At 40.1% G+C, this 22,005-nt stretch overlaps 2 protein-coding genes, 1 long non-coding RNA gene and 1 other non-coding gene across 9 annotated transcripts in view; 3 read left to right on the top strand and 1 right to left on the bottom strand.

Moving 5' to 3' along the window:
• The window catches only part of LOC115150162 (tensin-2-like), a 39,744-nt gene extending 38,822 nt beyond the window's left edge, over nt 1-922 (top strand). Inside the window, exon 24 of the mRNA XM_029693143.1 lies at nt 98-922. Coding sequence (XP_029549003.1) covers nt 98-248 — 151 coding nt within the window. The 3' untranslated portion in view covers nt 249-922. The remainder of the gene's footprint in view (nt 1-97) is intronic.
• Nucleotides 923-2,659: 1,737 nt separating this feature from the next.
• On the top strand, nt 2,660-9,148 carry LOC115150161 (uncharacterized). 4 transcript variants are annotated; one of them, XR_003867059.1, is made up of 6 exons: nt 2,660-3,392; nt 3,675-4,157; nt 6,290-6,385; nt 6,503-6,850; nt 6,943-7,068; nt 7,650-9,148. It is a non-coding gene; the product is annotated as an uncharacterized LOC115150161 (long non-coding RNA). The 4 variants fall into 4 exon arrangements; XR_003867061.1 differs by lacking the exon at nt 3,675-4,157 and having other exon boundaries at nt 2,676-3,392; XR_003867060.1 differs by lacking the exon at nt 2,660-3,392 and having other exon boundaries at nt 3,623-3,763.
• On the bottom strand, nt 2,668-2,739 carry trnaq-uug (transfer RNA glutamine (anticodon UUG)). Its single transcript has one exon. It is a non-coding gene; the product is annotated as a tRNA-Gln (tRNA).
• A 5,166-nt stretch (nt 9,149-14,314) lies between the features above and the next one.
• Nucleotides 14,315-22,005, top strand: part of LOC115150157 (vitamin D3 receptor B) — a 95,118-nt gene continuing 87,427 nt past the window's right edge. For 2 of the 3 annotated variants that reach the window (XM_029693138.1, XM_029693139.1), the window contains exons 1-3: nt 14,315-14,901; nt 15,128-15,207; nt 19,421-19,513. In XM_029693138.1, coding sequence (XP_029548998.1) covers nt 15,144-15,207; nt 19,421-19,513 — 157 coding nt within the window. In that variant the 5' untranslated portion in view covers nt 14,315-14,901; nt 15,128-15,143. The remainder of the gene's footprint in view (nt 14,902-15,127; nt 15,208-19,420; nt 19,514-22,005) is intronic. The other variant, XM_029693140.1, reaches the window with a different exon arrangement.

The following is a 22,005-nucleotide window of genomic DNA, read 5'->3' as shown; positions in this document are numbered from 1 at the left end:
AACTGTTTTCTACCATCATAGATAAAAAAAAACACAAATCCTATTCTCTTTCACCTCCTCTCATCCCTCTCTCTCTCTTCATCCCTCACTCCTGCAGGGTGTTCGGTTTTGTGGCCAGGCGGACTGGCAGCACATCGGAGAATGTGTGTCACCTGTTTGCTGAGATGGACACAGAGCAGCCGGCTGTGGCCATCGTCAACTTCATCAACAAGGTCATGCTGGGGCCCCAGCAGCAGCAACGCAGATGAGTTAGGACTCCCAGGGGCCACAGAGCAAGGGCATAACTGGGTGTAAATCGGTGTGTGGGAGGATATTGGTGGTTTGGGTATGTGTGTCTGTAAATTGGTCAGTGTGTTTGTGTGTGTTTTTGCATGTTTGAAGACAGCTGTCCACTGGTGAAGAACCGGATTGGGCACAATCTTCTCCATCAGGACGGTATATTACAAAGGTACAGAATAACTTTTGAGGTGATAGCTTTAAGCTTTTCCTCTACAATTGGTGGATTAACACCACCTCTGCCAGGGGAGATTTCGCATTTCATTATTTTGTAACATCCATTCAGTTACTGTTTGCCATCACCTTTCATTTAATCATGTTGTTCATGACTATGAAGTATTTGTAATTTTAAATAGGCAAGCCTTGTAAAAAGTCTGTACGATGTCGATGACTACCCAGTTTGCACACATGCAGATATGGAAAATGACTTGTTTTGTTGGTCCGTATTATGTTACCCAATGTCTGTATAGTCAACCTCTTTGAAGAGAAAACAGTAAATACAGTAAATACACTGAGTGTAGAAAACATTAAGAACACCTGCTCTTTCCATGACATAGATTGACCAGGTGAAAGATACGACCCCTCATTGATGTCAGTTGTTAATCCACTTCAATCAGTGTAGATGAAGTGGAGGAGACAGGTTGAAGAAGGATTTTTAAGCATGGAGACAATTGATACATGGGTAGTGTGTGTGCCATTCAGAGGATGAATGGGCAAGACAAAAAATGTAAGTGCCTTTGAACAGGGTATGGTAGTAGGTGCCAGGCGCACAGGTTTGTGTCAAGAACTGCAACGCTGCTGGGTTTTTTCACGCTCAACAGTTTCCCGTGTGTATCAAGAATGGTCCACCACCCAAAGGACATCAAGCCAACTTGACACAACTGTGGGAAGCATTGGAGTCAACATGGGCCAGCATCCCTGTGGAACGCTTTCGACACCTTGTAGAGTCCATGTCCAGACGTATTGAGGCTGTTCTGAGGGCAAAAGGAGGGTGCAACTCTTTATTTGGAAAATGTTCTTAATGTTTTATATACTCTGTGTGTGTGTGTGTGTGTGTGGAATGTCAGAAATAGGAATCGGATTGGGAGTCATTTTACTGCATTTATAGTTGGATTAGAATGTCAGCATTTCCTGGGTCGGGTTCATTATGTACCAAACGAACTGAAACAGGGAGGGACTACCTGGACTTGTTGGAAAAAGTTTTTCCTTGCGTGTCCTGATGAACATGACCACCATAATCTTTGTTATGGTTTCTGACATGCCAAAGAGACGAAAAGCAAGTGATCCTATGGAGGAAGATGAAGAAAGCGATTTGAAAAGTTGATAAAAAGCCATATGAACTGTGCACTTTTTACACCAATGTTTTAATTCACACACAGTATCCCAAATAATATTTTCCAAACCTTAAAATAGCTTTTCTACGTTATGTTTATGCATTATTAATGATTGTGCATTATGCAGTTTAGTGTAGCAATTATTAAATGTGAGCGTTGCTCACAATGTAAGTGACATTGGTCTCGCATTGAGAATCAGGAAAGAATCCTTCCCCCAATAAACCTGTGTTTGATATATCATACAATATTTCATATGCAAATGAAATCAACCTGCTAATGAACCGGGTAGTCACCTGTAGCTTAAAAATAGTCCTAGCTCAACATGCTTCACAGAATGGGATACAGCAAGAAAAGAAGAACCATAACTGAATAGTTGTATGATGATCTTATTTTTACTGTGTTATCTTGGAGAAAGAAGTAGCTTACTGGTTTCTGAGGACAACTATAATATCACAATAGAAAAGCCTTCCATCAACACTAAAGGGGTACAAATTCATATTGTCTAATTGCCTAGGTATGCAAATAAGTTTCACTGAAGCCAAAGATAATAACCAAGCACTCATATTTTGTTTTGTATAGGTATGCTGTATTATTGAGACTTGGTTATTTTATACTCTTTTTGCTGTTTTGTTGTTATCGAGTGTTTTATATGAAAAAAAGTATTTTGAATAATTATGTGTTTGTATTTTTCTTATGGAGTTTATATGACAGAAATAATATATTTTAAGTGTCTGAAAAAGTTTATAGGTCTAACAAATGGTGTAAGAAAAACATTTCTTTTTTTTTACTGAAAATTTAGTAAATAAATGGGTTGAAATTAATTATGTCTGCCTTCATTGCAATTCCCTCTGAAAAATGTGATATTTCCTTGGGATTTTATTAGATCCATTAAAATAGGCCTGTAGACTATTTATGGGGATATCAGAGAATGGAAATGAGACAACAAATTCACATTCATCCATGATGAATCTGAGATATAACCACCATTAACTGTCATGTTAATAAGATGGGCAATTTATAAATTGTGTAACTAAGGATATTTTAAATCAAAAGGACGAGGTCCTACCGAGATTTGAACTCGGATCGCTGGATTCAAAGTCCAGAGTGCTAACCATTACACCATAGGACCGCTCTCGTTTTATACCTCTACAACTAGTGTTGTTATGCAGTCGTAACAATTCTACCTCGTCAAATATGTTGCTAGCTACTCGTGTTTTAGTAACGCAATTCAAGTTTATAGTTGCAACTTTGAAAGCAGCCATTTACAACGTGGAATTGCAAAGGCATGCAAACCTAAATGAGGGCAAAAAAAATACATGGTTAGCTAGCAAACTAGCTAATTATCTAGCTGACCAGCTACTGAATAGAGCAGAAACAGTAGCTAGCTTTCCCCTCGTAGTTCTCTGTTAGTTATCTACCTACGTACAGCTTGAAAATAACACCGATCTTATGAATTAATTCGTCCTCGATTCTATTTTCACAGCTAGCTGAGGGTTTCTCCTCCTAGCACCATCCAGCTAACGTAAGCATAGTTAGGCTATCTGCTAGCTAGCTAGCTACATTGAACCAATAAAGGCATGACGGTTCGTAAATGTAGAAGACGAATGCTGGTTTCTGCTGGACATAATACGGCATACAAATAGGAAAGTTCAATTAGCCTAGCTAGCTGCGCTGCAAGTGTGTATGCTGCATGTTCATGATGGCATTACTTCCGGCCCTGGTTATGTTGCAGCTGACATATACAGCCCTTTTGAGTGGGATAGATGCCGCGTTCACGTTAAGGTCGTAACTATTTTTTATTATTATTATATATATATATTGTATATTATTAACAACAAATCAATACAGGATGTATAAATAATATACAAAGGACAATTGGGCAAGGGGGTACAATATCACATTACACAAGGACTTAAATTGCTCTGGATTGCTGTTTGGGGTTTTAGGCTGGGTTTCTGTACAGCACTTTGAGATATCAGCTGATGTAAGAAGGGCTATATAAATACATTTGATAAGAGCGTCTGCTAAATGACTAAAATGTAAATGTAATCTCCCGCACAGTAGGCGGCGGCATGCACAAACAAAATGTGTAAGCGCCATAATGTCAAAGAAGAAGAATTAGTTCCGCCCCTGCAGGAAACAGGAAATGGGGGGTGACTGGTTTTTGGTTGACGTGTCATATTCTACAACTTGTATCAGCTAAAGTTTGTACATACGATACGATGTAACTAACGTTATACAACTACAAGATAGCAACTCTGAACAGAAACTGCATCAATACTGAGATTTGAAAGCACGTCTGACTAAACAAAACTGAAGTATACTGCTTCCTTCAGAGGCCATTACAGAATATCGTGACAGGGTGGGATTTCTTAAAGAAAAAGGCTTCCAAACATTCTCTCCAATAAGATGATTTATCCTGTGTCATCTTCAGGGATTCCATAGTCTTGTAGAGTAGCCACATCCTCTGTATAGACTGTCTGAAGGAATTATGGAGATAAAAGGGCATCTCGGGAATGTCCCGTTTGCAGTAGAAGATCCTCAAAGGTAGAACCTCCTTTTAACCTGGTTAGAGAAGCTGTGTGTGGGCTTCTCAGATGAGAGGAGTCAGAGCTTCAGCAGGGTCTGAGGTGCTCTACAGTCTGCATGGAGAGAAACGCAAACCTTTCTGTCTGTATGATAAACAGCCAGTGTATTTGGTGTGTCATACTTTAAAAAAAACATGCAAACCACAAGTTCAGTCCCATCGATGAAGCTGCACAGAATTATAAAGTAGGGGAAGCTACTCTGAAAATATACTGTAGTTTACCAAAGCTAAAAATGACGTCACACTGGAAAAAGTTAAGCTACATCGAAGCTAAATAAAGTAATGTTTGAAAAAGTATTTCACTACTTCGTGAAATATGTAAATGTCATAGACTATAAATTGCAAGAACAGATCACTGGAGTCAGATATTAGTTCGCCTAATGTCAGTTTGTGACAAAACAAGGACGTGTAGAAAATCATTGTACCATCATTCTAAGCCGCGGTGAAATATATTTTCAATAAGTAAGGGTTAATCAACAAGAGGTTACGCGTTCTATGCAAAATAATGACGCGCCAGTGGAGTGTAACTAACCTTCCACGGAGTTGCATTATTTTCCAGAGAACGCAGAGCCACGAATTTAATATGCCTTTTATACCATGGCTATAATTTAACACATTCAACATCCACTGAAGTAGCTGAAAGTTTACGACATACACAGTAGTTGCCTTGCTAACCAAACCATCATTCAACAATGCCAATGATGTTTTCAATTTGACGTTTGCTTTCAAAAGCAGCTCAAACATATAACATGTAAGAATGAACTATAGACATAGAATTATACCGTGCGAATATGCACGCTCTGGAATGCCTTCAAGCCAATCAGAAACGAGTATTCAACAATGCCATGGTATAACCAAAAATATAGTATTTTCAGTGTTTGAAGCTGGTGTACAAAACAGAAAGTAAAAGACGCAAAAACTAAACTTTAAGTCCAGCCACTGCACCTGAGGGTATTTTCCCCCCATAATCATATCACAATCAAGTTTTACCAGTTGAATGTAGACAAAAAATGTGATAGTTTTTGTATTAACATTTCTCTGAAATATTGTCAATCAAAATCAAATAAAATTGTATTAGTCACATGTACCGAATACAACAGGTGTAGGCCTTACAGTGAAATGCTTACATACAGCCCCAAACCAACAATGCAGTTTTAAAAAATACGGATAAGAATAAGAAATAGAAGTAACAAGTAATTAAAGAGCATACTGTAGGTGCAAATACTGTGCACCTACAGTATTTGCATTTTGCGCAAATCTCTTTTTCTTGACACTGGCTGAAGTGAGACAAAATAATATTGTTTCATTTTTTTTAAGACACTTCAGGACTGGACTTGTCCAGAGCAGATTGTGGATGAATAATTTTTTCAGCTTTCTATCTGTAAAATACTAAAGACATATGTCATTTTCTTTAAAATAAATTCTGATCTAAAATGAATTGGGCAAGTCTGGAGAATATATCTGAGGATAAGCACACAAAATTTGACATTTGTATGTTTACTATTTGAACATACTAATAATAATGGACCAAAATACCAACAAATCTCAGAATTGATAGGTAGATGCAAAAATGTCATTTCAGCCTTAAGAACGAGAAGGATAGAAATAGCACACATAGAACAGAGCTACTGCTACTTAGACTTGCTTTCAATGAGAATGACAGATGTATAAGTCACATTTCTATGTGAGTTTGCACAAAAAGTGAGAGTTAGGCACAGTGTTTCAAGTGAGAGAATAAGACAGGTCTGATGTCGAAAAAGAAAGGGAATTCTTGCCTACTTCACCCATATTACATTTTAGCAACAAAAAAAGGAGTGTGTCGTTCTTGTAGTAGTTAGATACACCACTAAGTAATGAACTACTGAACTACTGAAAACACTACCAAGATTTGAATTTAGTTCAACTACCACCAAGCTACTGCAAAACGTAATTCAATTTACTAGTTGAATTACATGTAGTTCACTACTCACAAACACTATAATGACTACAACCTCATTCTGCTGAGGTTTGGACATTTTATACCAGCATATTTATATAAAGTAATAAAACCCAAATAGACTTTCTTCAAAGTAGTGTCCATTTGTCATTCCAGGCAGAACTCACAACTACATTGAAGCCTTTACAGATGAAGTTGAAGGTCTTTAAAGAAGTAAAACTAACCTGTGATGAAACGGCAAAGTAAATTAAGGTGAGTTTGCTGAATAATGCTGTTCAATACAACTGCGCAGAAGTGAGTTTGTGTACTGAATGTAAGAATGGTAGTTATATTCAAGTATATTTGACATATTTCTCTCACGGCCTCCAGCTACAGGCCCAGGACACAGAGAGGCAGATTGAGTTTGAGAAGCTTCACCAGTTACTTCGAGAGGACAAGGCAGTCAGAATAGCTACTCTGAAGAAGGAAGAGAAGAAGAAGAGTGAGATGATTGAGGAGATGAGCGGAGGGATATCGTCACTTTCAGACACAGAGCCGTAGAGAAGGAGCTGAAAGCAGAAGACATCTCATTCCTGCATGCAAGAACCAATAACTTGTTGATATTATCTGAGATACATTTATTGATGAACTGATTTGATATCATGTATTGCACTGTTTACATTTATTATTAATTTGGTATTTTGTTCTTCTGCAGAACTATAAGGTCACAGTGAAAAGGTAAGGGATCTGCCTCTTGTCGCTCTTCTCTGTGGTTCTTAACAAAGTTATGCCAACCCCACAGTACAACTGATTCCTGAATATTCTTCCAGAGTCCAGTGCACACTGACGAATCCAGAGAAGGTTTCAGAACCACTGATCCATGTGGCCAAGCACCTTGGCAATCTACATAGATCATGTGTGAAGATACAGGAAATTGTTCGAGGTTTTTCAATATAGTGAGTATGATTATGGTACAATGAACACATTTATTTACTAACTGAAGTGAATACATAATGCCCCTTTTTTTAAAGTATGCAATTGTGAAACGCTGCTTGGTCCTCGACTAAGACGAAAAATGTGTTGTGTGAAAGCCCCCTCTAGAATCTAGGCCTGAATCAATTACATATAATGCAGTGTTTCAATTACTGAAAAATACATGTTTAAAAAAGTATTTAGATCACAGGAGGTTGGTGGCACTTTAATTGGGGAGGACAGGCTCGTGGTAATGGTTGGAGCGGAATGAGGGGGATGGTATCAAAAACATCAAACACATGGTTTCCTTGTGTTTGATGCCATTTCATTCGCTTCGTTCCAGCCATTATTGTGAGCCATCCTTCCCTCAGCAGCATCCACTGATCTAGATATAGTGATTTGAGAATATTGGAATGTATTTGGAAATAGGAAAGTATTTGACAACACTTTCAAAAACCTTTTGGTAGAGTTTTACAAGTAGACATTCCAATACTTCAAATAGAGGTAGTTGTTTTGGGCTATGTTTTTGAAAAAACCCAGGTCTGACAGTCTACTTTCTGTCTAGCTGCTGTGACTCTGAACCCCAAGACTGCTCACCCAAGTGTCATCCTATCTGAGGATTTGACCAGTGTGAGATTCGGTGTGGCTCAAAAGCTTCCTGACATCACAGAGAGGTTTGATTGTGCATTTGTCCTGGATTTTGAGGGCTTTAACTCAGGGACACACTTCTGGGATGTTGAGGTTGGGGAAAACGCATCATGGGCTCTGGGTGTGATCACAGAATCTGTACAGAGGAAGGGGCGTATATGCAGTGGATTATAATTGTGAAGGTGAATACTCAGCAGAATCCCCACCAAAGCCAACCATTTCCCTCACAGTGAGACAGACATCCCAGAGGATCAGAGTGAAGCTGGACTGGGACAGAGGAGAGCTGTCATTCTCTGACCCTATTCATAAAAGACACCTACACACAATCACACAAACTTTTAATGAGACAGTCTTTCCTTGCTTTTGTAACTTCTCTAAACGGAAGCCTCTAAAGATCGTGCCATGACAGTGGAAAAATAGTTAGAGCTGATAATGTTTCTTACCATACAATGTTGAATCAACCACCTAGCTACTGCTTGAAAACAAGTTAAAATATTATAGTGACTTGATCGATTTGAACTTAATATTACAAAACGGACACCTAGTACTCTGCCCTGCGCCTTAAAAACATAGTCATTGAACACTAGTCACTAATTATGCTTACCTACTGTTTTACCCACTTCATATGTATATACTGTATTCTAGTTAAGGCTCATCCTATATAACTACTGCTGTATACACCTTTTCTATTCATATACTGACTATACACACCATTATTTTTTATTTATATGTATTGCGGACTCTGACATTGCTCATTCTGATATTGCTTAATTTTTTGGGGGGGTGGGATTTGTGTTTATTGTAAGGTATTAATGCATTGTTGGAGCTAGAAACATAAGCATTTTCCTGCACCTGCGATAACATCTGCAAAATATGTGTACGCCACCTATAACATTTGATTTGATTTAGTCTAAGCTTAGTGGAGGATAACCCTGTTATTTATTTGTCTTAGATATGTTTGATTTGTTAATCATTAGCTCTTATTGTCTTAAGAATACAGTTATGTACATGACTGCTTATCAATTACATATACATACAAAGACATAATGGAACTGTCATTCCTTATTCTATGATTAAAACAAATACATGCTATTTATTTTGTTTCTGTCTGTAAGCGTGGAACAGCTTACATGTAGCACAGTAAAAGCTGATCATGTCTTACCATAATGTTACACCAAACTACTATCCTAACCCACTGACAATCCCATGATTTAATCTTCTCACACTAGTATAGCATGCTTTTTGACATCTGGAGCAAGCACAGAAAGTTTCTTCAGAAATGCAAGCTTTTCCATTTTATGTAGTTATAGCCTGTAGAGGGGGTTAGAGTCACAGGCCAGGGTCAGGCAATGGTCACCAATAACGCTCAACCAGAGAGGGATATTCAGGAAATAAAGCATCTTTGGCTGAACCTAACTGCATTGAATTCAATGATTTTCCACTGGAGGATTTTCTATTTCCAAACCTGGTGTGTGTTCATGTTTGTTTGTGTGTGTGGCTAGTGATAGGTCATCAAAATACTTTACATGTGACTTACTTTTTATGACAGTGAATTAATGCCAGCTGTCCTGGGTAAAGTCCCTCACACTGTAGCATTCAGCTTGCATCAGTTATAGGTGTAGTTTACCAGGTCCCGGTTTCCCAAAATCATCTTACGGTGATTGAGATGATTTTAGGATCCTGTGGTTGTAACGATGAACTTAGCCTTTAAGATGACTTTGGGAAACCGGGTCCTGACATTGGATACGATATAGGACTCAAAGTTAATCTAACTTTTTCTACCATTACAAGATAGCAACTCTGAAGAACAGGAGAAAACTGCATCAATACTGAGACTTGAAAGCACATCTGACTAAACAAGACTGAAGTATACTGCTCCTTTCAGACAATCAGTATTATAGAGGAGGAGCTGAAACCAGAATATATCTCATTATTACATCATAGAGGAGGAGCTGAAACCACAATATATCTCATTATTACATCCTAGAGGAGGAGCTGAAACCACAACATATCTCATTACTACAGGTAAGAAGCAATAGCTCTGTGACAACGAGACATTATTTGAGATACATTTACTGATGTAAATGTATAAATACTCATGATTTATTATTGGTCTTCAGTGAAAAGGCCACAGTGAAAAGGTAAGCTTCTTGTATCCCTCTCTTCTTGCTGGTTCTTAACCTAGGGTGCTAAGATTATTCTTAACCCAACCCCACAGTAGAACTGATTCCTGAATATTCTTCCAGTGCACACTGTCGGATCCATAGGGGTTTCAGGAGCACTGAGCCATGTGGCCAAGCACCTTGACAACCTGCATATATTTTGTGGGAAGATGCAGGAAATTGGTTAAGTGTTTGCTGATTAAGCAAGCAGCATACCACCCTTCATCCCACTGCTGGCTTGCTTCTGAAGCTAAGCAGGGTTGGTCCAGGTTGGTTCCTAGATGGGAGACCAGATGCTGCTGGAAGTGGTGTTGGAGGGCCAGAAGGAGGCACTCTTTCCTCAGGTCTAAAGAATATCCCAATACCCCAGGGAGGACACTGGAAGAAGCCACCGCTGTCCAAAAAAACATTGCTGCATGTCTGAAGTTTGTAAAAGTGCACCTGGATGTGCTACTGGTAAAATATTCTGTGGACAGATGGAACTACAGTTGAGTTGTTTGGAAGGAACACACAACACTATGTGTGGAGAAAAAAAGGCACACCAACCTCATCCCAACTGTGAAGTATGATGGATGGAGCATCATGGTTTGGGGCTGCCTCAGGGCCTGGACAGCTTGCTCTCATTGATGTAAAAATGAATTCCCAAGTTTATCAAGACATTTTGCAGAAGAATGTTAGGCTATCTTTCCGCCAATTGAAGCTCAACAGGACAATGACCCAAAACACTGAAGTAAATCAACAATAGAATGGCTTCAACAAAAATAATATGCCTTCTGGAGTGGCCCAGTCAGAGACCTGATCTCAACCCGATTTGAGATGCTGTGGCATGACCTCAAGACAGCATTAAAAATGAAAAGCTGAAATGAGTCAATAAGTATTCAACCCCTTTGTTATGTCACAAATACAATTATCTTTGTTACCCCACAAATACAATTATCTTTAAGGTCCCTCAGTCGACCAGGGGGACACAGATTCAATCACAAAGAACAGTGAGGTTTTCCAATGCAGGAAGGTCACTTATTCGTAGAAATGTAAAAATATAAAAAGCAGACATTGAATACCCATTTGAGCATGGTGAAGTTATGAATTGCACTTTGGATGGTGTATCAATACAAAGATACAGGTGTCTTTCCTAACTCAGTTGCCGGAGAGGAAGGAAATTGCTCAGGGATTTCACAATGAGGCCAATGGTGACTTTAAAACAGTTACAGTGTTTAATGGCTGTGATAGGAGAAAAGTGAGGATGGATCAACAACATTGTACTTACTTCACAATACTAATCTAATTGACAGAGTGGTGAAGACAGGGTTAAGGTGGCGAAGACAGGGTTCATCGAGCCATCCAACAGCCCTTAGTAGTCATTGTCAAGAAGAAGGACGGCTCATGGCTCATGGCTAAAATGTATACAAGAGTACAGGAGAATCTCTTTAAGGATGTTTTCCCTGAAAAGACAGATATAGCCATATATAGATACCTAACCTTAGTAAATGTGTCATGTGGTCATGTTTTCGCAGACCAATGCATGTCTACATATTGGTGCTTACAGGGGTATACAGATGTTTAATTCATACAGTTCATTAATGTAATATCATTCCCCTCTCCTGAGGTTTTGATGATGTCCAATGCAAGACAGAGATTGTACTGTAGCATCCCAATTTTGTATGATTGATAAACCTAGAGATAAGACTCAACATACAGAGCTATATATTTTCATACTAATTTATTTGAATAGGGACAGATACAATTAAAACGCTGACACACATAAACATAAGATGCATAACACCATAATGCTTTTGTAGTAATTCCCAGAGCCAGACCCTAGATGAAAATGACTTTGAAAATAAATTGATGGTACCCTAGATGGGATTTAAAATATTTTTATTTAACCTTTATTTAAACAGGGAGTCACATTGAGATGAAAATCTTTTTTTTCAAGAGAGCACTGACCACATGACAATAAAAACATAATATTAAAACATACACGTGTATAAAACAATAAAATTGAGCACAATAAAACAATGTTTTTAATAAAAGCAATCACATTCAACTACATACACAATAATTTAAACTGCCTAAGTGGCACCAGCACATCTAATTGCAGTGAATTTTGCAGATTGTTCCACAGATTTGGGGCAGAAGAAGAAAACAAAACAGCATGATATCAAATGGTTAACAGGGGCACATATGATTGCCATTCTTTAAAACCAGTTTTTTCCCCACTTTCTGTGAAAAATGTATCTAACTCTCATAGAAGTTTGAAGTGATCTGGAAGTGATTTCCAGAAACAGACTCGATTTATATTTCCTTTCACACGTGTCCCAGCATTAGCCCCACCCACTCAACTCTGGCCAGCTAGAGCTTATTTCGTCACTCCATGCCACGTTAGGTTACTCCCTACCAACCAGCTTAACGGCCAACCTGGCTACTGGGTATTTGAGGACACAAAATGGCTGTGCCAGAAAATATGTCTGACTGAGGTGTCATGGAGCTAAATAAATCCCCATTAACAGAAAATGCTTGATCCTGAGCTGGTGCCAGTTTGAAGGCGACCCAAGCCTCAGGACAAGGATCAACTCTCCACTACACACTTTCCAAGGCTTCTAAACTTCAACACTCATAGTTATGAGATAAACCCTAATGTATTAACACACTCACTCAATGCCAGATCCAGTATTTCTAAAGTTTAGGATGAGATTAAAAATAATGAATTAATAGATAAGTCTAAACATGTTGCCTACATGAAGGCCTAGCAGGTTGGCGTTGCACGTCGCATACGGTCAATTATATCTATGGATGAAGTGATTCCATTTTATGATTTGAATTGACGTGATGCCCCTTCACTTTAAACCACACAGATGTCGGGCTGAGATTGTGGAATCGAATGGAATTTGTTATGTTGCAGAAAATGGCCCAGGTTCCAGATGCAAGTGGAACCTTCGGTCAGTGGTGTCGAAGCAGCAGGGGAGACATAGAGCCCCCAGCATTATGCTGATGATCAATGCTATCTGGGGTCCTTGGGACGTGCCTGCCCTTAAACCCTTACCCTTACCCTAACCTTAACCAAAACCCATACCTAACCCTAACCTTAACCCTTACCTTAATCATTTTACATTTCAACTTCAATGGATTACTAATGTCCCTAGGATAGCACGGACCTTGTGCTGATGGTTGGATCGATCCTGAGATAAGTGGGAAGGTGATGAGGCTGCAATATATCTGATGGGTGTTGGAGAAACACAATATGGCACAAGTAGATTTGAAAGAAGATATCACTGCATTTGGTCCTCTTTGGAGTACATGGTGTATATTGCATTAATAAACACACAATATGAAGACACTATCTTATTTGATTAGGTGAATAGGTAATCAAAATAGACCCCAGAATAAAAATATTAACCAGTTTGATTAGGCCATGGAAGCTTCAATGTATTACTGTATTGTTACATTGTCCTGACATTTAAATGTAATCACATTTCATTGAAAGTCACAATTCCCAACATTTCTTAAATATGTAGCCCACTATTCCTTAACAAATCATACCTTCTAGTAGCACCTATTCCGTGCCCTGCCTTTAAATCCGTTGACTTTGTAGGGACTAGGGAGTTTAGATTCGAAGGGTATGAATGGGCCGATGGGGCCCCTCTCTCCTTTCTTTATGTCGCATTTGCTGTGTTTACACAGTCGACACACCCCAGACCTTCAACCGAACCCGCCTCCCACAATCCTGTCACACACAACGTGTATGTCACTGACACAATAAATCAATAAACTCTACAATCAATCATGACGATGCAGGTGAACCGAACTGAAACCACCTAAAAATATAAATTGCAGGATTTTAGTCCTTACCCTCCTTCCGTGGGTATCCTGGTTTGTCCGAAAGGAGAGGGAGAGAATATCAAGATAAACTATAGTTTGACCATTTACATAACAATCTTGGCATCAAAGCATGTTTCTGCTACTTTAGGCAGCTGACACGATATCCGCAGCACACTGCAGACACACCCCTCTCTTGCTCTCATGCGCACACGCTTCTGCATACGCACAATGCTGAGTAAGATTAAAATAATAATACAATCACAGAGACAATGAAATGATCGGTGTCATGTATCCCTACACTACTATGTTCAATTCCTAGCCTGTAACGCAATACTTTATTACGATGCTGCCACCTCACAAAACATGTGGCCACGTAACAAAGGATAGTGCATAGCACATATTTGTGGCAGATAATCATATCGTTTCCTTTTCAGTGCATATATTATCATATTGTTACAATGTTATAGTAGCATTGTAGCGGATCAGTGCTTGCGGTGAAACAATGTCGCTTTAAAGCTCACGCGGTCAAAGTTGTTTACCTCTTCGTTACCTCTGACGTCATGACACACCCCTGTGTTTGGGGGAAGGGGACTAGCTCGCACACGTTACGAACATTTGGCTCGACCAAGCATAGCAGGGCTGGTGTAAAATGCCACCAACCAAAACACGGGATTAACGCAGATTGTACCTTTGATTGGCTATTGGAGAGGTTTATGGAACATGTTATATACTGTGGACGGGGCGGGGCATAACAAAAAGTAATGGCCATTTATTTAGGGTCTGGCAAGACAGTGGATTTCAGTTATTCTATACAATTCGCCTTTTGTAGAGCATGACAAAAAGGTAAATACCGTAACCTTTATTACTAGGCGTTTTCGTCATAGCAGTCGCGTTCGGTCTGAATACAATTGATACATCGCCTGAACTTGATTGCTCGATTAGGGTTAACCAGCCAGCTACACGCTAACGATCAGTATCAGCTCTCCGAGCCAGCGTTCAGAGCCTTCGTTTGGGCGTGATAGTTCTGACATTTCGAGTCGATCACATACGGGTCTTTGTAATACGCAGTTATTACACAGTATCGAACATATTTACTACAAGTCAACATGGAGAGGATTTTTTTTCTCTAGATATTGACGACGAAAAACGGATTAAGGGCAACTTGGTCTCGGGAAAAGTTGGACACAGGTATGAAACTCGCATGCAGAGAAAGAATGTGAAAGCTAAAACTATTCTGCTGCTCGAGCTCAAAATGAACGCAGTGTTACAAGGATGTCAGTGTACCAAAATAATCTTTACAATCCAACCACGCATGTTGCTCAAACAATTGTCTTACATTTTCTTTACAGAGATACAAATTGTATTATTCAAGCAACCAAACTGTCTGAAACAAAGTCATTTTCTACTTTTTCAGGATTAGAGATATATTAATGGTTAAGAGAGTTGTCAAGTCTTTATCTGCCATCTACAAACAAGGGCATGCCAAAATCTCAGGTAAGGTACTTTGATCTGATTTAAATCCATGCATTCATATACATTCATGCAATACATCTATCCATTCATGCAATACATCTATCCATTCATGCAATTAAACTCAGCTCGACATTCCGGAAATATTTATTATCTGTCAAAGCTTTAAAAGAAATGAGCTAGATAAGCTCTTTAAAAGCTTGAGTGTATTGCAGACACCCTTGCCCCAAATTGCCAGACTACTACTATATGACATAACGTGAGTTACATTTTAGGCTTCTGTTACTAGACCTTCAAAATGGGCCTCTCGTGTCTCACCCTGGCAACTTTTTCTCTGATTTAACGTCTACCATGTTCTTAATGGGTTCAATATGTAGGTTAAATCAAGTCCACTGGGGTCCAGAATTATTGAATCCCTAGATAGAGATGATCAAATACTGTATAAAATAAATAATACAAACACTGAGCTATATTGTGTGCTCCAAAAAAAGAAAACAATGATATTATTTTATACTAATACAATTGTGCTGAAATATAGGTGTTGTTTAACAATTCATACAAAAAAAGCCCTCAGAAAGTAGGGGTCAAAATTATTGGATCCCCTGTTTCCAAGGTCCGCTTGCGAGGATAACAACATTGAGCCTTTTTCTAAAATGTTTTATGAGATTGGAGAACACTTTGGGAGGGATCTTAGACCATTCCTCCATACAGAATCTTTCCAGATCCTTGATATCATTTGTCTGCGCTTATGGACGGCCCTCTTCAATTCAAACCACAGGTTTTCAATGGGGTTCAAGTCCAGAGACTGAGATGACAATTGCAAAATGGAACGAAACAGGGATAAACCTACCTGAATTTGTCCAATGGAAACTCTCGTTTGCAACTGTTTGGACATCCTACATCAGCTAGATGCAGGCAAGAGTGTTCAAGGCAATATTGAATGTGTCACTATCGGTCACCTTGATTAATCCAATTTGTCTCTCGATTTGTTTCTACCTTAAAAACTTTCATTGGTAGGCTAGGTTGTAGCAACCTCATGATGGGTATAGGGAAACATTGAGCATCATGTAGTAGCCTAAACCTATTGATGTTACATTGAGCTGGGTGAATGGAAAATGAATGACAGTCATTCAATATGCTTTAATAGAAATAAGGCCATGCTGATAAAAAAAAAAAGTTTTCCTCCCAGATTAGAATATGCACATTCTGACTGAGAGACAGCAAACTTGGCTGCCTGCTGCAAGTTGAAGGCACACAGACCCACCCCTCTGCACGCTGCTCCAAATCTGCAGTTTTTTTTGCAGTGAGAATGTGCAGTGAGTTATTTTGCCAACATCTAGTTAGGCATATTAAAACACTTATGTGTCATCCGATCCGATTATCAACTGTCAACTTGCGGATACGATTCCGAATACGAGTATGGCCATGTCGGCACACCCAGAGGTTGAATCCTAAGCGGCCTGCCTACACATAGTCTGAAGTACAATACCAACATAGCTACTGTAGTAAGTCATCGCTGTGTGCTGGAAAACCTTGGTACAGCATGGGTGGAATAGGCATTGTGGTGCTCGTGAATTTCCTTTTTCGACCAATGCCTACTTCTCACTTTAAATATATATTTTTGTTTTTAATAGTGTTTATGTTTTATACAGCAGTACTGTGTGTCCAAGACAAATTCTCCCTCGGGGACAATAACGTTTTATCCTATCCTATGTAACCCATTTTGGAGGTGGAAATTGCCATAATCAAATCAAATTTATTTATATAGCCCTTCGTATATCAGCTGAAATCTCAAAGTGCTGTACAGAAACCCAGCCTAAAACCCCAAAATGTAATGGTTCTTCTGCCAGTGCCATCGGCTGCCATCACTATCACCTCATAATGCACTCGAGAGCATTTCTAAGTGCATGATAACGCACTGACAAGAAGCGCCGTACACTGCGGCACGCCCCTAATTAAGTCGGTGGCACACAGCAACACTTGGAACCGCCACTGTTGTTGTAGAACGTGCAGTTCCTGGTTGCTCTGTACAATTTGTCAAATATGCCAAATTTCTCCCCAACACACTCCCTCTCACTCCCTCGCTCAGTCACATTTCCTCTGCCAAAGAGGTGATGATGAGGGAAGTAGAGAAGTCAAGTCGCCTAGCGGACATGTTTGGAGGCCTGTAGAATCAATGTATGGTACATGCAGCTCCAGTCTAGAGAATGGGAGATCTTGGATAAACATGATACGATCGAAAGAAAGCAGGATGAACAAAACAACTCCTTGGCCTATTCCCTTCCCCTAGCCCCCACATCTTCAGGTTTTTCAGATCTGACTGAGTGGATAGGTGTAAAGGCATCCGGTTGCTTTCCAGTCAAAACAGTTCGGAAGAGTTTGCATATATAATGTAGACATTTTGTGATGTTTTTGTTCGTTATAGACTTTGGTAAGGATTTTTTTGGCTCTTCAGGCACACAACATTTTTTCTTGAGGCAAGCCTAAGTCGCTAGCCAAAGTCTATGCCCCTTCGTTGGTGATTGGTCAATAGTATGGATTTTTCAATAAAGACTTGTTGTCATTCAATGAGAAACAAGTAATTTCCATGCACATTTTTTCATTGAGAAATACTACACCAAACTAAGATCTTCTCTGCAAAAACGTCAAAATTAATGACAGATTTCTTGAGTTATCTTATATTAAATATGACTGTTTTGAGGAAGTGGCTATGGCGTCTCAAAATGGACAAACAGTACTATTGCAGCTTTTTTATAATTTGTCAAGTGAAGGTATTTTAAAGGCGTTGTCGCACCCTGACCATAGAGAGCCATTGTTTCTCTATGGTGAAGTGGTTCAGGGTGTGACTGGGGGTGATCTAGTTTATTTATTTCTATGTGGGGTTCTAGGTTTGATTTTCTATGTTGGTGATTTGTATGATTCCCAATTAGAGGCAGCTGGTAATCGTTGTCTCTAATTGGGGATCATATTTAAGTAGCTGTTTTTCCCACCTGTGTTTATGGGATATTGTTTTGAGTTAGTGCACGTAGCATCTCTGTAGTCACGGTTTGTTGTTTGTTTATTTGTTTTTGTCTTTGCTTAGTTTCACTTTCTAATAAATAATGTGGAACTCAACATTCACTGCGCCTTGGTCTGACATTTATTCCAGCTAGGGGCCAGCCGAATTGAAGCATGCTCACGCCTTAAGTCAGCAATGTGATGGTGGCGGTTCCCTTTAGTCTTATGGGAGCTTCGACCAGATTGCTTACCTCATCTTACACCTATCCAGTTCCTTCCGGTCTGAAACACCAAAGGTGTAGGGGGTTGTTTTCATTTCAGACAGGGCTTTTCTTTAGGCCATTTATTAGAAAGCATTTAGGGGGAGCTGACACAGTGGTAACATTGTACTAGGCTTGGGCGGTATACCGTGTATACCGAATACCGGGGTATGAACAACTCTGAACAGTTAATTTTGAGATGTGTCTGTTACTTGAGCTCTATGAAGCATTTATTTGAGCTGCAATTTCTGAGGCTGGTAACTAATGAACTTATCCTCTGCAGCAGAGGTAACTCTGGGTCTTCCTTTCCTGTGGCGGTCCTCATGAGAGCCAGTTTCATCATAGCGCTTGATGGTTTTTGCGACTGCACTTGAGGAAACTGACAAAGTAATGATGGACTGTCGTTTCTCTTTGCATTTTTGAGCTGTTCTTGGACTTTTACCAAATAGGGCTATCTTCTGTCACCTTCTACCATGTCACAACACAACTGATTGGCTCAAACACATTAAGAGGGAAATAAATTCCACAAATTAACTTTTAACAAGGTACACCTGTTAATTGAAATGCATTCCAGGTGACTACCCCATGAAGCTGGTTGAGAGAATGCCAAGAGTGTGCAAAACTGTCGTTAAGGCAAAGGGTGGCTACTTTGAAGAATCTCAAATAGAAAATATATTTTGATATGTTTAACACTTTTTTTGGTTACTACATGATTCCATATGTGTTATTTCATATTTTTGATGTCTTCACTACTATTCTACAATGTAGAAAATAGTCAAAATAAATAAAAACCCTTGAATGAGCAGGTGTGTCCAAACTTTTGACTGGTACTGTAAGTAAGTGGCTGAATGAATAAGGTCACGGCGCATCATATTGTTTTAGTTTTCTGCCGTGTTTGAGAGGTCAAAGACCTTTGGATGAGTTATCTGTACAGCTGCCACTGCAGCTTGATTTCCTTGTGTTTTTTTTTCTCCTCTAAGTTCTGGGCCCATATGCTCCTCCCCATCTTCTCCGAGCAGAGCAGAGCAGGCAGACCCTTTGTCCTAGCAACTCCCAGACTCCAAACAGAAACAGTGTGTACCCAGTAATGTTCTTCCTTCTGACAAGCTTGCCTCAAAATGTTGTTAATTTTCACAATGTATCTCATTCACACTCACCAAAAATGGCATTTGGTAGCTCCTACCTATATATGTATAACCTACCTATAATGTATAGCTGGATATCCTGTCTTTGCAATTTGTTTATTTTCGTTAACATATTTAGCTAGCAGCCTCCATGGAAATTCCCCATTACTTGTGCACATTTTGTTAGCATTCTTGTAGTAGACTGCCAATGGGATTTTTTGCGGGGGGTTTTGGCGCCCCTTGTGTACTAAGCCGGTAATACCGTAAATCCCGGTGTGAGAGAAGGATGGTATTACATTTACATTTTAGTCATTTAGCAGACGCTCTTATCCAGAGCGACTTACAGTAGTGAATGCATACATTTCATTTCAAGCATTCTTTTTTTTTGTACTGGCCCCCCGTGGGAATCGAACCCACAACCCTGGCGTTGCACACACCATGCTGGCGTTGCAAACACCATGCTCTACCAACCAACCCTACTTTGGGACCTACTTCCCAATCCATTTGACTGTGATCCTGGCTCAGTTGAACATGCCGGCAAGTGAAATCAAACAGCTGGTCGAGCGGTCATGTGACCGAACGCATTCGCGTGTCACTACGGAGTTTTGGTTCCTGACTCAAAGGGAATATACGCTGGCGTCTCCCTCTGAGCATTAATGCCACGTTCAAGACAACTGGGAACTCAGAAAAAAACTGACTAAGACTGCGAAAAAGTATTTTTTGAACGGTCATCCAACTCTGAATTCCAACTCTTTCTGGAGCCCCGACTTTCTGACCTGAAGACCACTGATGTCATGATTTGATCTCGTATTTTTCAGAGTATCCAGTTGTTTTGAAAGCACCATCAGTGCTCTCGTCTGCATTAAAACCAAATATAGAACCAGGTTGGATGTGACTGCAGAGATGAGGTGCGCACGGTTGACCACGCACGCCCCTTGACTTTTAGAAGCTCCGACGTGACATGCATCAAGCACACCCATCTCAGCACACCCATCTCATTAGTGGTAGTGAGATAAGATACATTATGTCAGACTCATTTGTAATTGACTGTCGTAGCCCCACATTAAAAGTATGTGATGGTGAGTTGAGAAGACAATCGGAAATACTGTTAGAATGTTTTTCAATTGACTGCCCTAGCCCCAAATATAAAAGTAAAAACATTTTTTTCACATGGTTGGGGTCGCAAGAATTTTCAGATGTCAAAATGGGGTCGTAGGCCAAAAAGCTGGACAACCAGAGCTGAACCTAGAACAGTAGCCGAGGGCATTGTAATGCAGGCTCACGTTCCAGCCAGTCACAGCCACAACAATGGCAGGTTGTGTACGAGGGTTGAGCAGTCGTGTTGGTACAGTCTATTAGCTTTCTGTCCACCCTGCGACAGCAGTACAATGATCCAACCCACCCCCTCCATGACCACTGTAATTGGTTGCTTCCTCCTCTCCCATATGTAACCGTTTAGGCCTCCTATAGAGCTACCCTTTATTTGACACAGAAAGCTGGGCTTTTGTGTGGGTGTTTACCGTATGCTGTATATAGTGCACGTGTTAAGTTGTTGTTGGGAGTAATGACGCGTTAAGTTCCACCTATTAATCAAATCAAATTTATTTATATAGCCCTTCGTATATCAGCTGAAATCTCAAAGTGCTGTACAGAAACCCAGCCTAAAACCCCAAACAGCAAGCAATGCATGTGAAAGAAGCACGGTTGCTAGGAAAAACTCCCTAGGAAAAACTCCCTAGAAAGGCCAAAAACCTAGGAAGAAACCTAGAGAGGAACCAGGCTATGAGGGGTGGCCAGTCCTCTTGTGGCTGTGCCGGGTGGATATTATAACAGAACATGGTCAAGATGTTAAAATGTTCATAAATGACCAGCATGGTCAAATAATAATAATCATTGTAGTTGTCGAGGGTGCAACAAGCACGTCCGGTGAACATTTCAGGGTTCCGTAGCCGCAGGCAGAACAGTTGAAACTGGAGCAGTAGCATGGCCAGGTGGACTGGGGACAGCAAGGAGTCATCATGCCAGGTAGTCCCGAGGCATGGTCCTAGGGCTCAGGTCCTCCGAGAGAAAGAAAGAAAGAGAGAAAGAGAGAATTAGAGAGAGCATATTTAAATTCACACAGGACACCGGATAAGACAAGAGAATACTCCAGATGTAACAGACTGACCCTAGCCCCCCGGCACATAAACTACTGCAGCATAAATACTGGAGGCTGAGACAGGAGGGATCAGAAGACACTGTGGCCCCATCCGATGATACCCCCGGACAGGGCCAAACAGGCAGGATATAACCCCACCCACTTTGCCAAAGCACAGCCCCCACACCACTAGAGGGATGTCTACAACCACCAACTTACCGTCCGAAGACAAGGCCGAGTAAAGCCCACAAAATCTCCGTCATGGCACAACCCAATGGGGGGCGCCAACCCAGTGTTGGGCACA

This window comes from Salmo trutta, chromosome 16 (assembly GCF_901001165.1).
Source record: "Salmo trutta chromosome 16, fSalTru1.1, whole genome shotgun sequence".
NCBI classification, from domain to species: domain Eukaryota; kingdom Metazoa; phylum Chordata; class Actinopteri; order Salmoniformes; family Salmonidae; genus Salmo; species Salmo trutta.
This window is presented reverse-complemented; position numbering and strand designations above follow the sequence as displayed.